This window comes from Camelus dromedarius, chromosome 20 (genome assembly GCF_036321535.1).
Source record: "Camelus dromedarius isolate mCamDro1 chromosome 20, mCamDro1.pat, whole genome shotgun sequence".
NCBI lineage: Eukaryota > Metazoa > Chordata > Mammalia > Artiodactyla > Camelidae > Camelus > Camelus dromedarius.
In genome coordinates, this window is record NC_087455.1 from 2,879,774 (window position 1) to 2,893,016 (window position 13,243).

Here is a 13,243-nt window from a genome sequence, read left to right on the forward strand (position 1 = left end):
TAAAGCTTTCAATAAAAAAAGACAATTTTATTTCTTTACAGTTAAAAAAAATGCAGTATCTGGACAAATACAAAGCCACGGAAATCTTCTTGAAATACGAAAATGCAAACGTTAACGTACTACCCACAGGCTACATATTTAGCTAAAACAGCGTCTAGCTGTTTACAGGAACTAATTTCAGAATATACATGTGAATTTATACAACTGATATTTAGAAGTTCTTCAAAATCTACCTGTAAACTAAAAAGTTAAGCAAAGGTGTCTCTGCCTCCACCGCTCACAGCTGCAGGCTGCTGGTGCCTCGGTCCCTCCAGCTCCAACTGCAGAGGCCTGTCCGAGAGCGCCTGTTGTCCGGGTTACTCTCCTCCTGGCTATTTATGGCAGAGGTACAGTGTGCTCTCTCTCTGCCGGGAAAGAACACAGTGTGCTCGAAGGCTCTGAAAAGTGGAGAGACAAAAGCTGCACAGCGTCATGCTCACTTCAGAGCAACGGTGCTAATCCAGGAGGTCCTTCCAGGCTGATCTTGAAAGCACTTCACTTGGGTTAGGATTCTGCTTCGTCAGCGTCACTCTCATCCTTCTCCTCCTCCTGGTCGTCTTCCCTCTTCTCTTTAAGCATTTTCAGATATTTACTAGCTAAAATCTTCTTTGGTAATATATCTTAAAAACATAAAGCTAACATCAGCAGCTGGTTATGGGAGGCCATGAATACGGCAATGCAAATTTCAGAATGTGCCAGTTCCTGCTTTGACCTCAAACAGGTTCCAAAACAAGACAAAATTCAGACGACACTTCTTGGTGAAATAGAAGGAGACTAGCACTGCCTCCTGACTGATGCTAAAGACCTGTTCCTATTCCACTGACTGCAAACCACATGCTTCTCTGTGCTGCTACCTCCTGGGAGCAGCCCTGCCCAACCCACCGGACCTGCAGATCACCTCAAGCTCTTTTGACTGTGGTGCACACAGCTTGTTCCGCAACAGCAACTCTTCGTTCCTGTTTTGGCCAAGTAAGGAGTCTAAGAGGGGGGCCTGCCAGGGTCCCCCAGCCACCCTTGTGCATCGCTGCTGACTTAACTCTCACTCTAGGTGAACCACATTACAAACCTACTCAAATAGACAAAACTAAAAATCCCATGCCACGTCATGGTAAACTTTGGCACCTGGGGAAAGCAGCAAAATGTCTATTTCAGTGAAAGGAGAAAAAGAGCAGGGGAAAAAGGTTGTAAATTACTAAGCACTTTTTAACTGTTTCAGGCTGTTTCAAAGGCTAAGTACCTGCAAGAAACTGGAAAGTTTCCGACTCTTCTGCAGTATTTGATAGATCACTGTAAGTGAGTGCTTTCTTTTCTTTTCCACTGCCATGTCTGTAGGAATAGGTGGCTAGATACTGAACAAAGAGTTCCTAAAACAAAATGAAAAAGTAAAATGAAAGGTGTGCTTTGAAAACTCATCATAGTCTTTGTTTAATTACGTTAAGTTTGGATAATCACAGATTATCTTGTTTCCTCAAGTTACAGGAAATTACTGGAGAAAGGAAACTATGAAGGCAGAAAGAAAGCAAGGCTGAATTAAAGTTGGCAGGGAAGCATAAGTGTCCCTGAAGTTTACTTTAGACTTCTAACTTATGAAAAATATTTAAGTGATTCAACACTGAATCATAAATGTTTAATGACCAATCTCCACAGTTAACAAAAGGAGCAAGAGACCATTCAAAAATTGTTTGGCTCAGGAACACACTTTTAGTCTTCTGTTTGAATACACGGGTTAAGGTTGGTCGCCTGCAACTGTAACAATCAACAGCCTGAAGGTGAAAAATAGTATTTCCGATTCTGCCCAGACACCTTCCCTAAGGCAACGACCTGGGCTGAACTTCTTGCTCCGTGTTTTTATTTTAAATCCTAGTTTAGTTGGTAAGGGATTAAAGAAATGCCTGCATAACTCTTAATTCTTTAGTACCTACAGAACGAAACCGTACAAAAAACACAAATATTCCAAGACCACGTGGTTTCCTATTTCCCCCAGCTCTGACCAACATGCGGTGGGGCACAGTCTACCGAGCTAGCGGGGGCTGGAAACAATCCGAGGCGAGTTAAAGCAACTAAGACGGTAGAGCTTAAACACGGCCCGGGGAAAGAACCGGAAGGTTCTGGCCTTCCAACATCACATCAAAGACACAAAATTACCTATCTGGACCTAGGAGAGTAAAACTAAGGAGCCGGGAGTTACTTCCATTCTGGCCCGGGGTGGCCCGGCCTGTGAGACTGCGAGGTCCGTGGGGCGAGTGGCCGGGCGGGCCCCGTCCTGAGGAAGCCGCAGGCCCTCCCACTGAACCGTTGGGGGAGATGGGCCCAAAGCCACGAAACAGACCGGAAACAACAAAAGGGCAGGCTTTGGGGCCCGGAGTACGGGGACGCCGCAGGAGAAACGACCGGAAGAGACCCGTGCGCGCGGCCACTCGGACCACCCCCGCGCGAGGGACGGCGGGAGCGGAGCCGGGTGGGCGAGACGAAGGGCGCGCGGTGGAGGGCGGGAGCGGCGCCGAAGGGCGCGCAAGAAAAGGCGGGAGCGGCGACGAGTGGGCGGGGCGAAAAGCGCGCGAGGGACAGCGGGAGCGGCGCCAGGTGGGCGAGGCGAAGGGTGCGCGCGGCGTGGGAGGGGAGTGAGGCGGCTCGCGGGAGGGTGCGCGCACGGGGAAGCCCGGAAGGGGAGCCGGCGGCGCGCGAGCCGAGGGGCCGGGGTAGCGCGGCGCGACCGGGAGGGAGGGCGGACGGGGCGCGACGGTTCCGGGGTGCCCCCCTCGCGGCCCCCCGCTCCTCCCCCGCGCGGCCCGCCTCACCGTGGCCTTGGCCGTGAGCACCAGCGCCTCCTGGTTGATGCTGGACACCTCGGGGGAGCTCTTCATGATGACCCGGATACGGGACAGAGGCAGCGACACGAGTCGCTGCTCCCCGCACTTGTCTCTGCCCGCGACCCCGTCCGCCATCTCTGCGGCCCACCCCCGCGGCGGCAGCCGGGACCCGCCGCGAGGTGGCCGGCCGACGCGGTGGCGCGGGAGCGACGTCCCGCTGCCCCGTGGGAGTTGTAGTTTCGGGAGGCCCGGCCACTGGAACAGACTACAAGCCCCGTGATGCCGCGCGCCCCGGAGGCTGCGCGGACGCAGCGGAAGGGCGGCCGGCCGGGCTCGCGGCGCCGAGAGGCCCCAGGCGGGCGGTGGGGCCGGGCGGAGGTGGTCAGTAGGTGTGAGATCTGCCTACATGAAGCCGAGAAGTACCAGGAAGGAAAACGAAGTAGTGTAAGGGAATAGAAACCGGAAGTACTGTTTTAACCAGGGTAGTAAGGGAGCGGGTGGCAGTGAAGAGAGAAAACAGCTCTATTGGTGAGAAAGCGCTTTGCTGGGAAAGGGAGCAAAGGGCAAAGGCCCTGAGGGAGGAGCCTTTCCATAAAGCTCAAAACGTCCGCTTTGTGGAGCCAGGTGTGCCAGACGGAGTCTGAGAGGTAGCCAGGGGCTAGGTCCTGTTGGATTTTATTCAACGAAATTTAGGAAGAACTTAAAGGATATTAGAGGAATGATGGGATATGTCTTAAGATTTTAAAAGATCCCTCTGATTGCTGATTGTGAATAGACCAGAGAGGAGTCTTGGGGATCGGGAGGTTGTAAGGGTGGGAGCAGAGACCAGGTAGGAGGTAACTGTAGGTGATGAATAGGATGCCAGTGTGGCTAAGGTGAAATGATCTAGGGAAAGAATGATAGCCACGGGGCAGATCTGACAGGGCCTTGTAGATCACGGAATTCTTTGAAGAGTTGGGAGGCCCTGGGAAGAGTAACGTGGTCCCGCTTAAGTGTTACAAGGAATACTCAAGTTGCTGTGTGAATAGACTTAGAGGGGCAAGCACGGAAGCAGGCAGAGAGTGCAGTTACTGGGCTGGAGAGAGGATGGATTAGACTGGAGGTGGAGGAGGTAGTGGAATTTGGGCTCTAATTTGAAGGTAGAGCCACAGGTCTTGCTAACGGAATATGGAGTATGAGTGAAAGAATGGTGGTGCTGTTTACTGAGCTGGGGAACGCGGTGGGAGGAGCAAATCTGGCACAGCTGTGGTTTGGAGCAAGTCAAGTGTCGACTGTCTAGGAGACACCAGTGGGTGTTGAGTGGACTGTTGACCATTCCAGCTTGGAGTTCAGGCCGGAGCAGTGAAATTACAAGCCACCATTGTCTAGGTGGTATTAAAACCATGAACATAGCTGGGAGGAGAGTACAGGTAAGAGTAGAAAGATCTAAGGACCACGACCTGGAGTACTCCCACATTTTTAGATGGACAAAAGAAGGAAAATCCAGCTTAGGAAACTGGAAGTAAGTGGCTGTTGAGTAAGAGGAAAACCAAGAGATTGTGTATCCATAAAGCCAATCGAAGAAAGTCTTTTTGAAAGAAGCTGATCACCTGGGTTGAATACTGCTGAGAAGTGGGGTTGGATTGACCTCCTACTCACTAGTGGTGTGACCTCAAGCAAAGCAGATGCTCTCCCTGAACCACTGTTCCCTCACTTGCAGAGATGGGCAGTCTCGGGGTTGTTAGGAGATGTGAAAGTGCCTGGCACGTTAAAGTCAAAGTCGTACCCCCATCCAGCCAGCACTGTGCCCCTCACAGGTCAGCCTTGAACGTCAAAGGGGATGAAAGTGAGAAGGCTCTGTGTGTGCTGTGCAGAGCCCGTAAACTGAAGTCTCTGTTCTGCTGCAAGGCCTTGTCACCCCAAATCAACTTTGAATTCAAAGCTCATATGGAAGGAGTCTGGAAAATTAAAGGTATATCTTGTTTAGCCTCTCTGATTTCAATTCTGTTCATCACTTAGGCACTGATTACAAAACATAAAATGTGTACTTGGAGAGCACATGTCCGCAAGTTTAGTGGGTTCTGAAAATTACTGCTCTTCCATCTTCCTGAGAAGAGGAGCCAAGGCCAGATGTCACAGGTGGTCCAGATTACTGATGTAGTGCTAGAAAAGTCTTCACATCTACCCTCAACCATAGTGACCTAGTAATATTAGCACCTTCTGTGTGCTTCGCCCCTAGAAGGTGAAGGCTGAGAATGCAAGGACAGTGTCATCTTCACCACTGTGACCTCAGGTCTTGGCCCAGTAGCACCCAATACATGTAAGGGACTTCTGTGCACAAAGGAGAGGTACAGGCAATGAGCAAGACGGCTGTGGTCCCTGCTCTCGCAGAGCATACTGTGAAGCGTAAGGGAGACAAGAAAAATAACATCTCCTATGGTTAGCGCTATGAGGAAGCAAACCAGTGTGAGGGTGATGGGATAGCTTCTCTGAGAAGTGATATTTCAGCTCAGATCTGGAGGTGGGAAAGGAGCCAGCCATGCAGAAGGGCCGAGATAAGGTGAGCATTCTGAACAGGATGCCTGTGGGAAGACACAGCAAACCTTCAACCTCCCCTTCCCTCTGAGCCTCTTTGCCAGTGGAAGTATCCCCCGTGTCTGCCTGAGGAGATGAGTCTTTGCCTACTTGAAGTCCTGTTAATGAACTCACTTGCGGTCCTTACCTGGCCAGACTCACCCCTCATTAACTCCAGTCCGTAATTGGAGTCAGATCCTAGCATGCCAGGGAAACAACAGCAAAGCCTGATTTAGGAGATGGTCACACCAGGAAAGAACTGCAGGATATTCATGCATTCACCAGCAGAAATTTAGGGAGAATATGAGAAATAGATTCCAGTAGTGTCAGTCCAGGTACACAGAGCACGTTGTTGGGTTGGGCTGGACTTTTCAATAGAGCAGATTTACCAGAGATTCTGGATTCAGTGTGAACAGTTAGGCGGGACTTGATAGTTTGCTTCACTAAGCTGGTGGAGTGGGGTTTGGAGTGTCCTGCGCTGGTGGCTGACTTAAAGACTACTTGAACCTCATCTGACTGTGCTGCCCTGATTCACTCACCAGATGACCCCACAGATCTAGGGCAGGCTGTTTGTGGCAGATTCCAATAGCAGAGTCAGCACAGACCAAGGGGTTTAGAGCAAAGATACACCTTCGAAAAAGAATCCTCCTACACTGCTGGTGGGAATGTAGTTTGGTGCAGCCATTTTGAAAAACAGTATGGAAATTCCTCAAAAACTAAGAATAGACTTACCATATGATCCAGCAATCCCACTCCTGGGTATATATCAGAGTGAAGTCTAATTCAAAAAGATGCATGCACCCCAGTGTTCATAGCAGCACTATTTACAATAGTCAAGACATGGAAGCAAACCTAAATGTCCATCAACAGATGACTGGATAAAGAAGTTGTATATTTATATAATGGAATACTACTCAACCATAAAAATAATAAAATAATGTCATTTGCAGCAACATGGATGGACCTAGTGGTCTTCTTTCTGAGTGAAGTAAGCCAGAAAGAGAAAGAAAAATACCATATGATACCACTCATATGTGGAATCTAAAAAAAAAAAAAAGACTATGAATTCAGTCTACAAAACAGAGACTCGCAGATAAAGTAAACAATCATTGTTACCAGGGAAAGGGGATGGGAAGGGATAAATATGGGAGTTTGAGACTTGCAAGTATTAGCCACTATGTATAAAAATAGATTTAAAAAAATGAGTTTCTTCTGTACAGCACAGGGAACTATATTCAATATCTTGTAATAACCTTTAATGAAAAAGAATATGAAAATGAAATTTAAAAAAAAGACACATCTTTGGCAAATAACTATTTTCCACTTGAACAACAGCTCCAGACTTGCTCCTGAACACTGGTAGAGACCGGATGCAAGACTACAAGGCCCCAGATGAGCATGTGACCTGAACTGGGTGTGACTTGATCCACCAAGCCACATGCACCGTCAGTAGGAAGTTGATGTGTACGATGCCAGTAGCCTTGAGCAGGTCCCAGGAGCACAAGTAAGTCGTGGCTGAGACACCCATGGTACCTCCTCCATCCCCTCCTCACCCACTCCCCACAGCAGTGGCCTCGGGGGATCCTCTGTAGGCAGAAGAGTGAAGAAGGAAAATGCAGTCCCAGTTAACAGATTGCTTTGTAAATATACTGGTACCACGCAGAACAGGAACACTATGCATAACAGCTTCCCTCAGCCTGCCTGAAAGGTAGAGGTGAAGGGGCTTCTCCCAGAGGGCCACCTGCCTGGGGGAAGAGAAAGCCAGAGGTCCAGGATCCACACCAGTTCATGGGTGGGAGCTGACAGGTTGACTGATGGTCCAGGAACTTGGACAGAGCAAGACTGGAGACTTAAAGACAAAAGGATCTGGGGAAGGGGTTTGTGGATGAACCTCTGAGAACAGGGAGAGATGTGAGGGGGTGTAGCCCACGTGCGTGTTCACCAAAGGGCCCCTCCTACACAGGGGGCCTTGCTGGTACCTGCTGGTTGGTCTCCTTCTCCAGCCATCCTCCGGTGTTGCAGTGCTTGCTTGACCATGACTGCATCTGGAGCTGACACAGCAAGCGTGTCATCAAGGACCCCAGGTCTTTCCATCTTTGTCCTTCATTCTTGCCATGTTGGTTTTAGGCTTATGCTCATTGCCGCATGGTTCCAAAATGCCTGCTGTTCCAGACTTCATCACTGCATTAGACAGGAATGAGGGGAAAGAACCAGTGGCAAAAGGCTCTTTCCTCATTAGGTCTCAAGGCTTTGTCTTTTTACTAAGGAAGGGAAGATCTCCGTAGTCTTCCCCGTACATCTTATTTGTCAGAACTGGGTCACTAGCTCGCCCTGAGACCAATTACTGGTCAAAGGGAATGAGACTGCTAGGATTGCTGTATATACCATTTAAGATTTATCCCCTGGAGCTGTCTCCCTGAGATCAAAGAATATCTGATCCCTACTGTTGAAAACTGAGGCGGGTGGGAGGTGAGGTTTGAGACAGGGAATGGTTGCAGGTTAGACAATAACCAGTGTTGACCAAAGTTGCCAACATTCAAAATTCTGGAGATTTCACTTATAAATCTATCTCAAAGAGTAGGAGGGTGAGACAACACTGACCCCACATTGCCTTGTGGCAAAGTTGGCTGTCATCTTTGGATGAGTCACGGGCTCTCAGGCCCCACTTGGCCCTACCACTGTCCACCACTCCCCTGTCTGCTTCATCCACTTCCACTGCCTGCTTGGCCCCTGTGAGCATTTGAGTTTGTGGCTCTGACTTAAGACATTGTTCTAGAGTGATCTGTTTGCTCGCATGTTTCTCCCACTGACCTAGCATTGTGTTGGACAAGGAAAGTGTAAATAAGATAGAAAGAAAGTGGCCCTCCCTGATAAGCCAGGCTGTCACATGGCATGAGAACAGTGGTGGAGGCTCTGCCCAGTTTCAGTCTCGCCCCATCTACTCCCTGGCTCCTGCAGTCTGATTCTCATTTTCCTCGTCGGTAAAATGAGGCTCATTGCATCTGCTCCCCAGCGTTCACTGAGAAGCTGGTGTGAGCTCATGCATATAAAGCCTCAGGCAAAAAACATGCAAGTTCCCCACTCTTTCTCCTGGAAAGAGGAGTAACCAAAGTTGAAATGAATTTGGGATGGAATTAGGAAGGAAAATTTTTAAGAGCTGAGGCTACATCTTGTTAGCTTTGCATGGCTAGAAGTGCTTAATATATATTTAATAATGATAATAGTCATCATTTAGCTCTGTAGAAGATAATTATACAAATTGTAAAAATATAATTATGCCAGGCTGTCATTACAGATAATGACCTGAACACGGGGATAATGTGGGCAAACCGGAGCCCACCGTGGTGATGGCTGCCAACAAGCAGGCAGCTTGCAGAGCTGCTCCAGATATTCATGGGGAGAGCTGGGAGGAGAGACTGGCATCTGGGGGAGGAGGGATGGGGGAGGCACTCTGGGTCAAGGAGAGAGGTTGGCAGGAGCCAGACTGTACAGAGGCTTGTGGTCCAGAATGGAATAGTGGAAAATCATTGGAGAGTTTTCAGCAGGAAAGTGACAGCAGCTGACACATGATTTGGGGGGCAAGCTTTTTATCATGGCAAAATATATATAACAAAAAACTTACTTTTTAGACCATTTTTAAGTGTAAAGTTCAGTGGCATTACGTCCATTCACATTATTGTGCAGCCATTACCACCATCCACCTCCAGAACCTTTGCAGCTTCCCAAACTGAGACTCTGTCCCCATTAAACACTGACTCCCTATTCCCCCTTCTCCCAGCCTGGGGCCCCTACCATCCTACTTTCTGTCTCTATGAACTTTACTCCAGGTCCCTCATACAAGTGTAATCATACAGCATTTATCCTTTGGGACTGGCTTATTTCGCTTAGCAAAATGACCTCAAGGTTGATCCACGTTGTAGGAGGTATCAGAACTTCATTCCTTTTTAAAGCTGAATAAGATTCCATTGTATGGGTAGACCACGTTGGGTTTGTCCATCCATCCACGGGTGCTTGGGTTGCGCCTACCTTTTGGCTGTTGTGAATAACGCTTCTGTGAACGTGGATGTACAGATATCTGCTCCGGTCTCTACTTTTAACTCTTTTGATTATACACCCAGAAGTCAAATTGCTAAATCATACAGTAATTCTGTGTTAATTTTTTGAGGAATGTCCATACTGTTTTCTACAGTGGCTGCACCATTTAAACATTCCCACCAGCCATGTCTGAAAGTTCCAGTTTCTCCACATCCTGTCCAACAATACTTTTGTTATTTTTTAATGATAGCTACCCTAATGGGTGTGAAGTGCTATCTCATTGTGGTTTGGATTTGCATTTCTGTAATGATTAGTGAGGTGGAACGGCTTTTCACAGGCTTATTGGCCATTTGCATGTTTTCTTTGGTGAAAAGTCTATTTAAATCCTTTGCCCCCTTTTTAACCAGTTGTTTGTTTTCTATAGTTGAGTTTTAGTCCTTTATTCCAGATATTAACCCCCATCAGATCCATAATTTGTAAACATTCTCTCCCATTCCATGCCTGCCTGTTCAGTCTTGAGTGGGATGCATGAAAGTTTTTGTTTGATGCCACCTAACATATCTGTTTTTTTCTTTTGTTGCCTCTCCTTTTGGTGTCATAACCAAGAAATTGCCAAATACAATGTTAAGAAGATTTTCCTTCTGTTTCCTCTAAGAGTTTTATAGTTTTAGCTCTTAAGTTTAGGTCTTCACTCCGTTTTGGGTTAATTTTTGTATATAAGGTGAGTCCAACTTCATTCTTTTGCAGGTGGATATTCAGTTTTCTCAACATCATCTGCTAAAAAGTCTGTCCTTTCACCCCTGAGTGGTCTTGGCACTCTAATCAAAAATCATTTGACCATATGCGCAAGGGTTTATTCCTGGTCTCTCTATTCTATTCCGTTGGTCAATATATCTGTCTTTATGACAGCACCACATTGTTTTGATTATGACAGCTTTGGAGTATGTTTTGAAATGAAGATGTGAGACTTTCTACTCTGTTCTTTTTTTTTTTTTTTTTTTTAAGATTGTTTTGGCTGTTCAATTTCTTGAGATTCCATATAAAGTGTAGGATGAATTTTTCTGTTTCTGCAGAAAAAATCATCGGCTGATACCTGATTTTAGCTTGGAGATGTGGTAATCATGGAAGCAGGAGTCCAGTTAAGAGACAGTTTGGGCAAAAATTGCTGGTGTTTCTGAATGGCATGGTAGCACTGGAGGTACAGAAACCTGGAGGGATTTGGGAACTGTTCGATGGTGAAATCAATAGGATTTAGTGATAGACTGGATGTGAGTGAGGAGGAAGGAAGAAATCAAGAATGGTTCCTTGGTTGTGGGTTAGAGGAAATGGTGGTGCCCATTTCTGGGATGGAAAGAATGGAGAAGGAGCAGTTTGGGAACCAGAGGTGTCGAGAGTTCCTTTGAGGGCATGGGTGGCTGGGAGACAACCAGATGGAAGGAAAGGCGGCTACACCGTGGACCCCAAGTTTGGGGCGCAGGGGAGACTGCAGGGCTGGGGAGGGAAGTAGGAGTGTCGGTACCAGATGGGTGACTTGCAGAGCCCTGAGACTGGTCAGGCGACTGAGGGAAGATAGTCGCTGGAGAAGGAGGTCCAAGGAGCCAGCCTACCTGGTTATTCCATGCAGGGGACCAGAAGGGGGAGGGGTCAGTAAAGCTCCTGGGGAGACTGTGCCCAAGTGTGGAAGTCACAGGAGACCCAGGAGCCAGGGCTCCTCCATGACCCTGTGCTTTGGGGCTGGTACTCTGCTACTGCAGGGAGGCAGCAGGGCAGCACTCTCCTTAGCCTCGGGGTTGGGAACTCCCAGCCCCCATGCAGCCCACTTCCGGCCCACTGCTGTCCACCAGGCCCCACTGTGTCCCTTCTTCATGCCCCTCCTCCCCCTTGAAGGCTTTCCCACATGTGCCCGCCCTCCGCTGGATGACCCCGGGCTTGCCCTCCTGTGTGGTCCTTGTCCAGGTGGTGGGGCCTGAGAGCGCTTGAAGACCACCAGTGTGTGCTTTGTTCACCTTCACTTCCCCAGTGCCCAGTATGGAGCCTGGAACATGCTGCTCTGGGTGGAGATATTAAGGGGTATTTTTAAAATTATTTTTTCATTAATGGTCTAATTTTTATATCCTGGCTATATATTATTTGTGTAATTGTTAAAAAGAACAAGATTAAAAACACCCAGAGAAGTGGAAGTGGAATAAATGTTGGTTTGGAAATGATAACCAAATAACAAAAGCTAAATGCATCCATTCACATCATTCACATGTGACGATGGATTGAGTACCCTTGGTGGGCAGCACTGGTCCGGGAGCTGAGGACGTGCACTCTGCAAGAAGAGGCCTGGTCAAGTGGCACCCAGTGTTGGAGAGGGTGCTGCAGCTGCTGCCCTCACTTGCTGCTGCTGCTAAAGTTATCTGGACATGTTGGAAAACAGGGTGGCAATTCTTAAGAAGTTGTACATGTTATTTCTCCTAGTGTTTACCCAAAGAAACAAATGCTTATGTCCACACAGACAATTGTCCCTCCATGTCCCTATCAGCTTTATTCATAATGACTAAAGATGGAAACAACCCAGATGCCCACGAACAGATGGAAGTAACAAATGGTGGCACGTCCACACAAGGGACTTAGCAATAAACAAAGGATCACTGAGACACACTGCAACCTGGATGAACCTCAGAGGCATTACAGCAAATGAAAGAAGCCAGACACAGCAGAGGACATGCTGCGCAACTCCATTTATGTGAAATTCTAGATCAGGCAAAGCTAATCTACAGTGACAGAGGACAGATCCCTGGATGCCTGCCAGGGTGGGGATGGGGCTGACTACAGGGGACATGGTGGGGACTCTCTGTATCTTGATGGGATGGTTGGTCACAAGGGTGTGTACATTTGCCAAAACTCATTAAACTGTACACTTGAAATGGATGCCTGTTATGGTATGAAATTATATCATGATGAAGGTGATTTTTTTAAAAAAATGAAAGACACTGTCCCTGATGGAGCCAGTGGGGGTGAGAGATGGAATTCAAGGAACAGCAGAAATGCACGCAGGGTCACAGACTGTGGTAAGTGTCCTGAAGAAAATGCACAGGGGCTCAGAAGGCACCTCGCAGAGGAGCCCTGGGAAGCAAGAGGCCAGGACTGCTTGGGGGAGGCAAGGTGAGTTTCACAGCAGACATGAAATCTGACCTGGGGCTTAGCACCCTTATCATCATTTTCTTTTTCAAAAGCAACACTTCTTGCGTATAGAGAAAAATGAGGGAAAGCAGACCTGTGAAAGGAAGAGGAGAGACCTTGTGTGTTCACCTGCCCTCCTGCCTCACACAGCTTTCTGCACCTGCCCCTCCACACCTTCCGCCTGGAGCTGGGCCTACAAAGACAAGCAGGAAGGAGCTCCCCACACAGAGAAGGAAGGGCACTTGGGGCAGGAGGAACAGCTCATACAGGGGCTGGGTTCCAAGTGAACTCCAGGCTGAAGATCGGGCTAGGACTGTGCCACCCACACTGGAGAAGATGGGTCACAGTTGCAGCCCTGGTTAGAGCTTCAAAGAGGGAGTGGCCAGGACCCAAATTCCTGATGTGGGGGCCGGAGAGAAGACAGAAATAGGTCCGGGATTGGCTTTGATTAGAAATCGCACCGTTATCCGCATGGGTCCATGCCCTGGGGCTTACAGAACGTCGCTCTTGATTCACAAACCACAAAGCTCTTAATTCCATCCATCAGTGATTAGGCTCAGAAATAATTGGGGGGAATCAGGTCCCCCAGGGCATCCATGTGGTGCCCACATGGCCAGATTCCTTTCCAGGCGTGGCTG

General features: G+C 48.3%; 1 protein-coding gene and 1 long non-coding RNA gene across 8 annotated transcripts; one reads left to right on the forward strand and one right to left on the reverse strand.

The window, feature by feature from the left end:
- On the reverse strand, window positions 1-3,074 carry CHRAC1 (chromatin accessibility complex subunit 1). 3 transcript variants are annotated; one of them, XM_031439683.2, is made up of 3 exons: window positions 2,838-3,074; window positions 1,277-1,403; window positions 1-437 (listed from the first exon to the last, which is right to left on the reverse strand). In XM_031439683.2, the coding sequence occupies exons 1-3, from the start codon at window positions 2,982-2,984 to the stop codon at window positions 376-378; spliced, it is 336 nt and encodes a 111-aa protein (XP_031295543.1). In that variant the 5' UTR covers window positions 2,985-3,074; the 3' UTR covers window positions 1-375. The 3 variants fall into 3 exon arrangements, with proteins under 3 accessions (XP_031295543.1, XP_031295541.1, XP_031295542.1); XM_031439681.2 differs by having other exon boundaries at window positions 1-659; window positions 2,838-3,069; XM_031439682.2 differs by lacking the exon at window positions 1-437 and adding an exon at window positions 681-995.
- Window positions 2,525-12,616, forward strand: LOC116148960 (uncharacterized). 5 transcript variants are annotated; one of them, XR_010377006.1, is made up of 4 exons: window positions 2,571-2,622; window positions 4,646-4,800; window positions 6,738-6,906; window positions 11,901-12,371. It is a non-coding gene; the product is annotated as an uncharacterized LOC116148960 (long non-coding RNA). The 5 variants fall into 5 exon arrangements; XR_010377005.1 differs by lacking the exon at window positions 2,571-2,622 and adding an exon at window positions 3,114-3,293; XR_010377004.1 differs by lacking the exon at window positions 4,646-4,800 and having other exon boundaries at window positions 2,525-2,622; window positions 11,901-12,369.
- Window positions 12,617-13,243: the final 627 nt, after the last annotated feature.

Bases quoted from the DNA above. Each gene is read 5' to 3' on its own strand.
- CHRAC1 (XM_031439681.2), bottom strand. From the start codon at position 2,984: ATGGCGGACGGGGTCGCGGGCAGAGACAAGTGCGGGGAGCAGCGACTC. The intron at 1,404-2,837 runs GTGAGGCGGGCC...ATTTTGTTTTAG, and splicing joins TGCTCACGGCCAAGGCCACG to GAACTCTTTGTTCAGTATCT. The intron at 660-1,276 runs GTACTTAGCCTT...TATGTTTTTAAG, and splicing joins AACTTTCCAGTTTCTTGCAG to ATATATTACCAAAGAAGATT.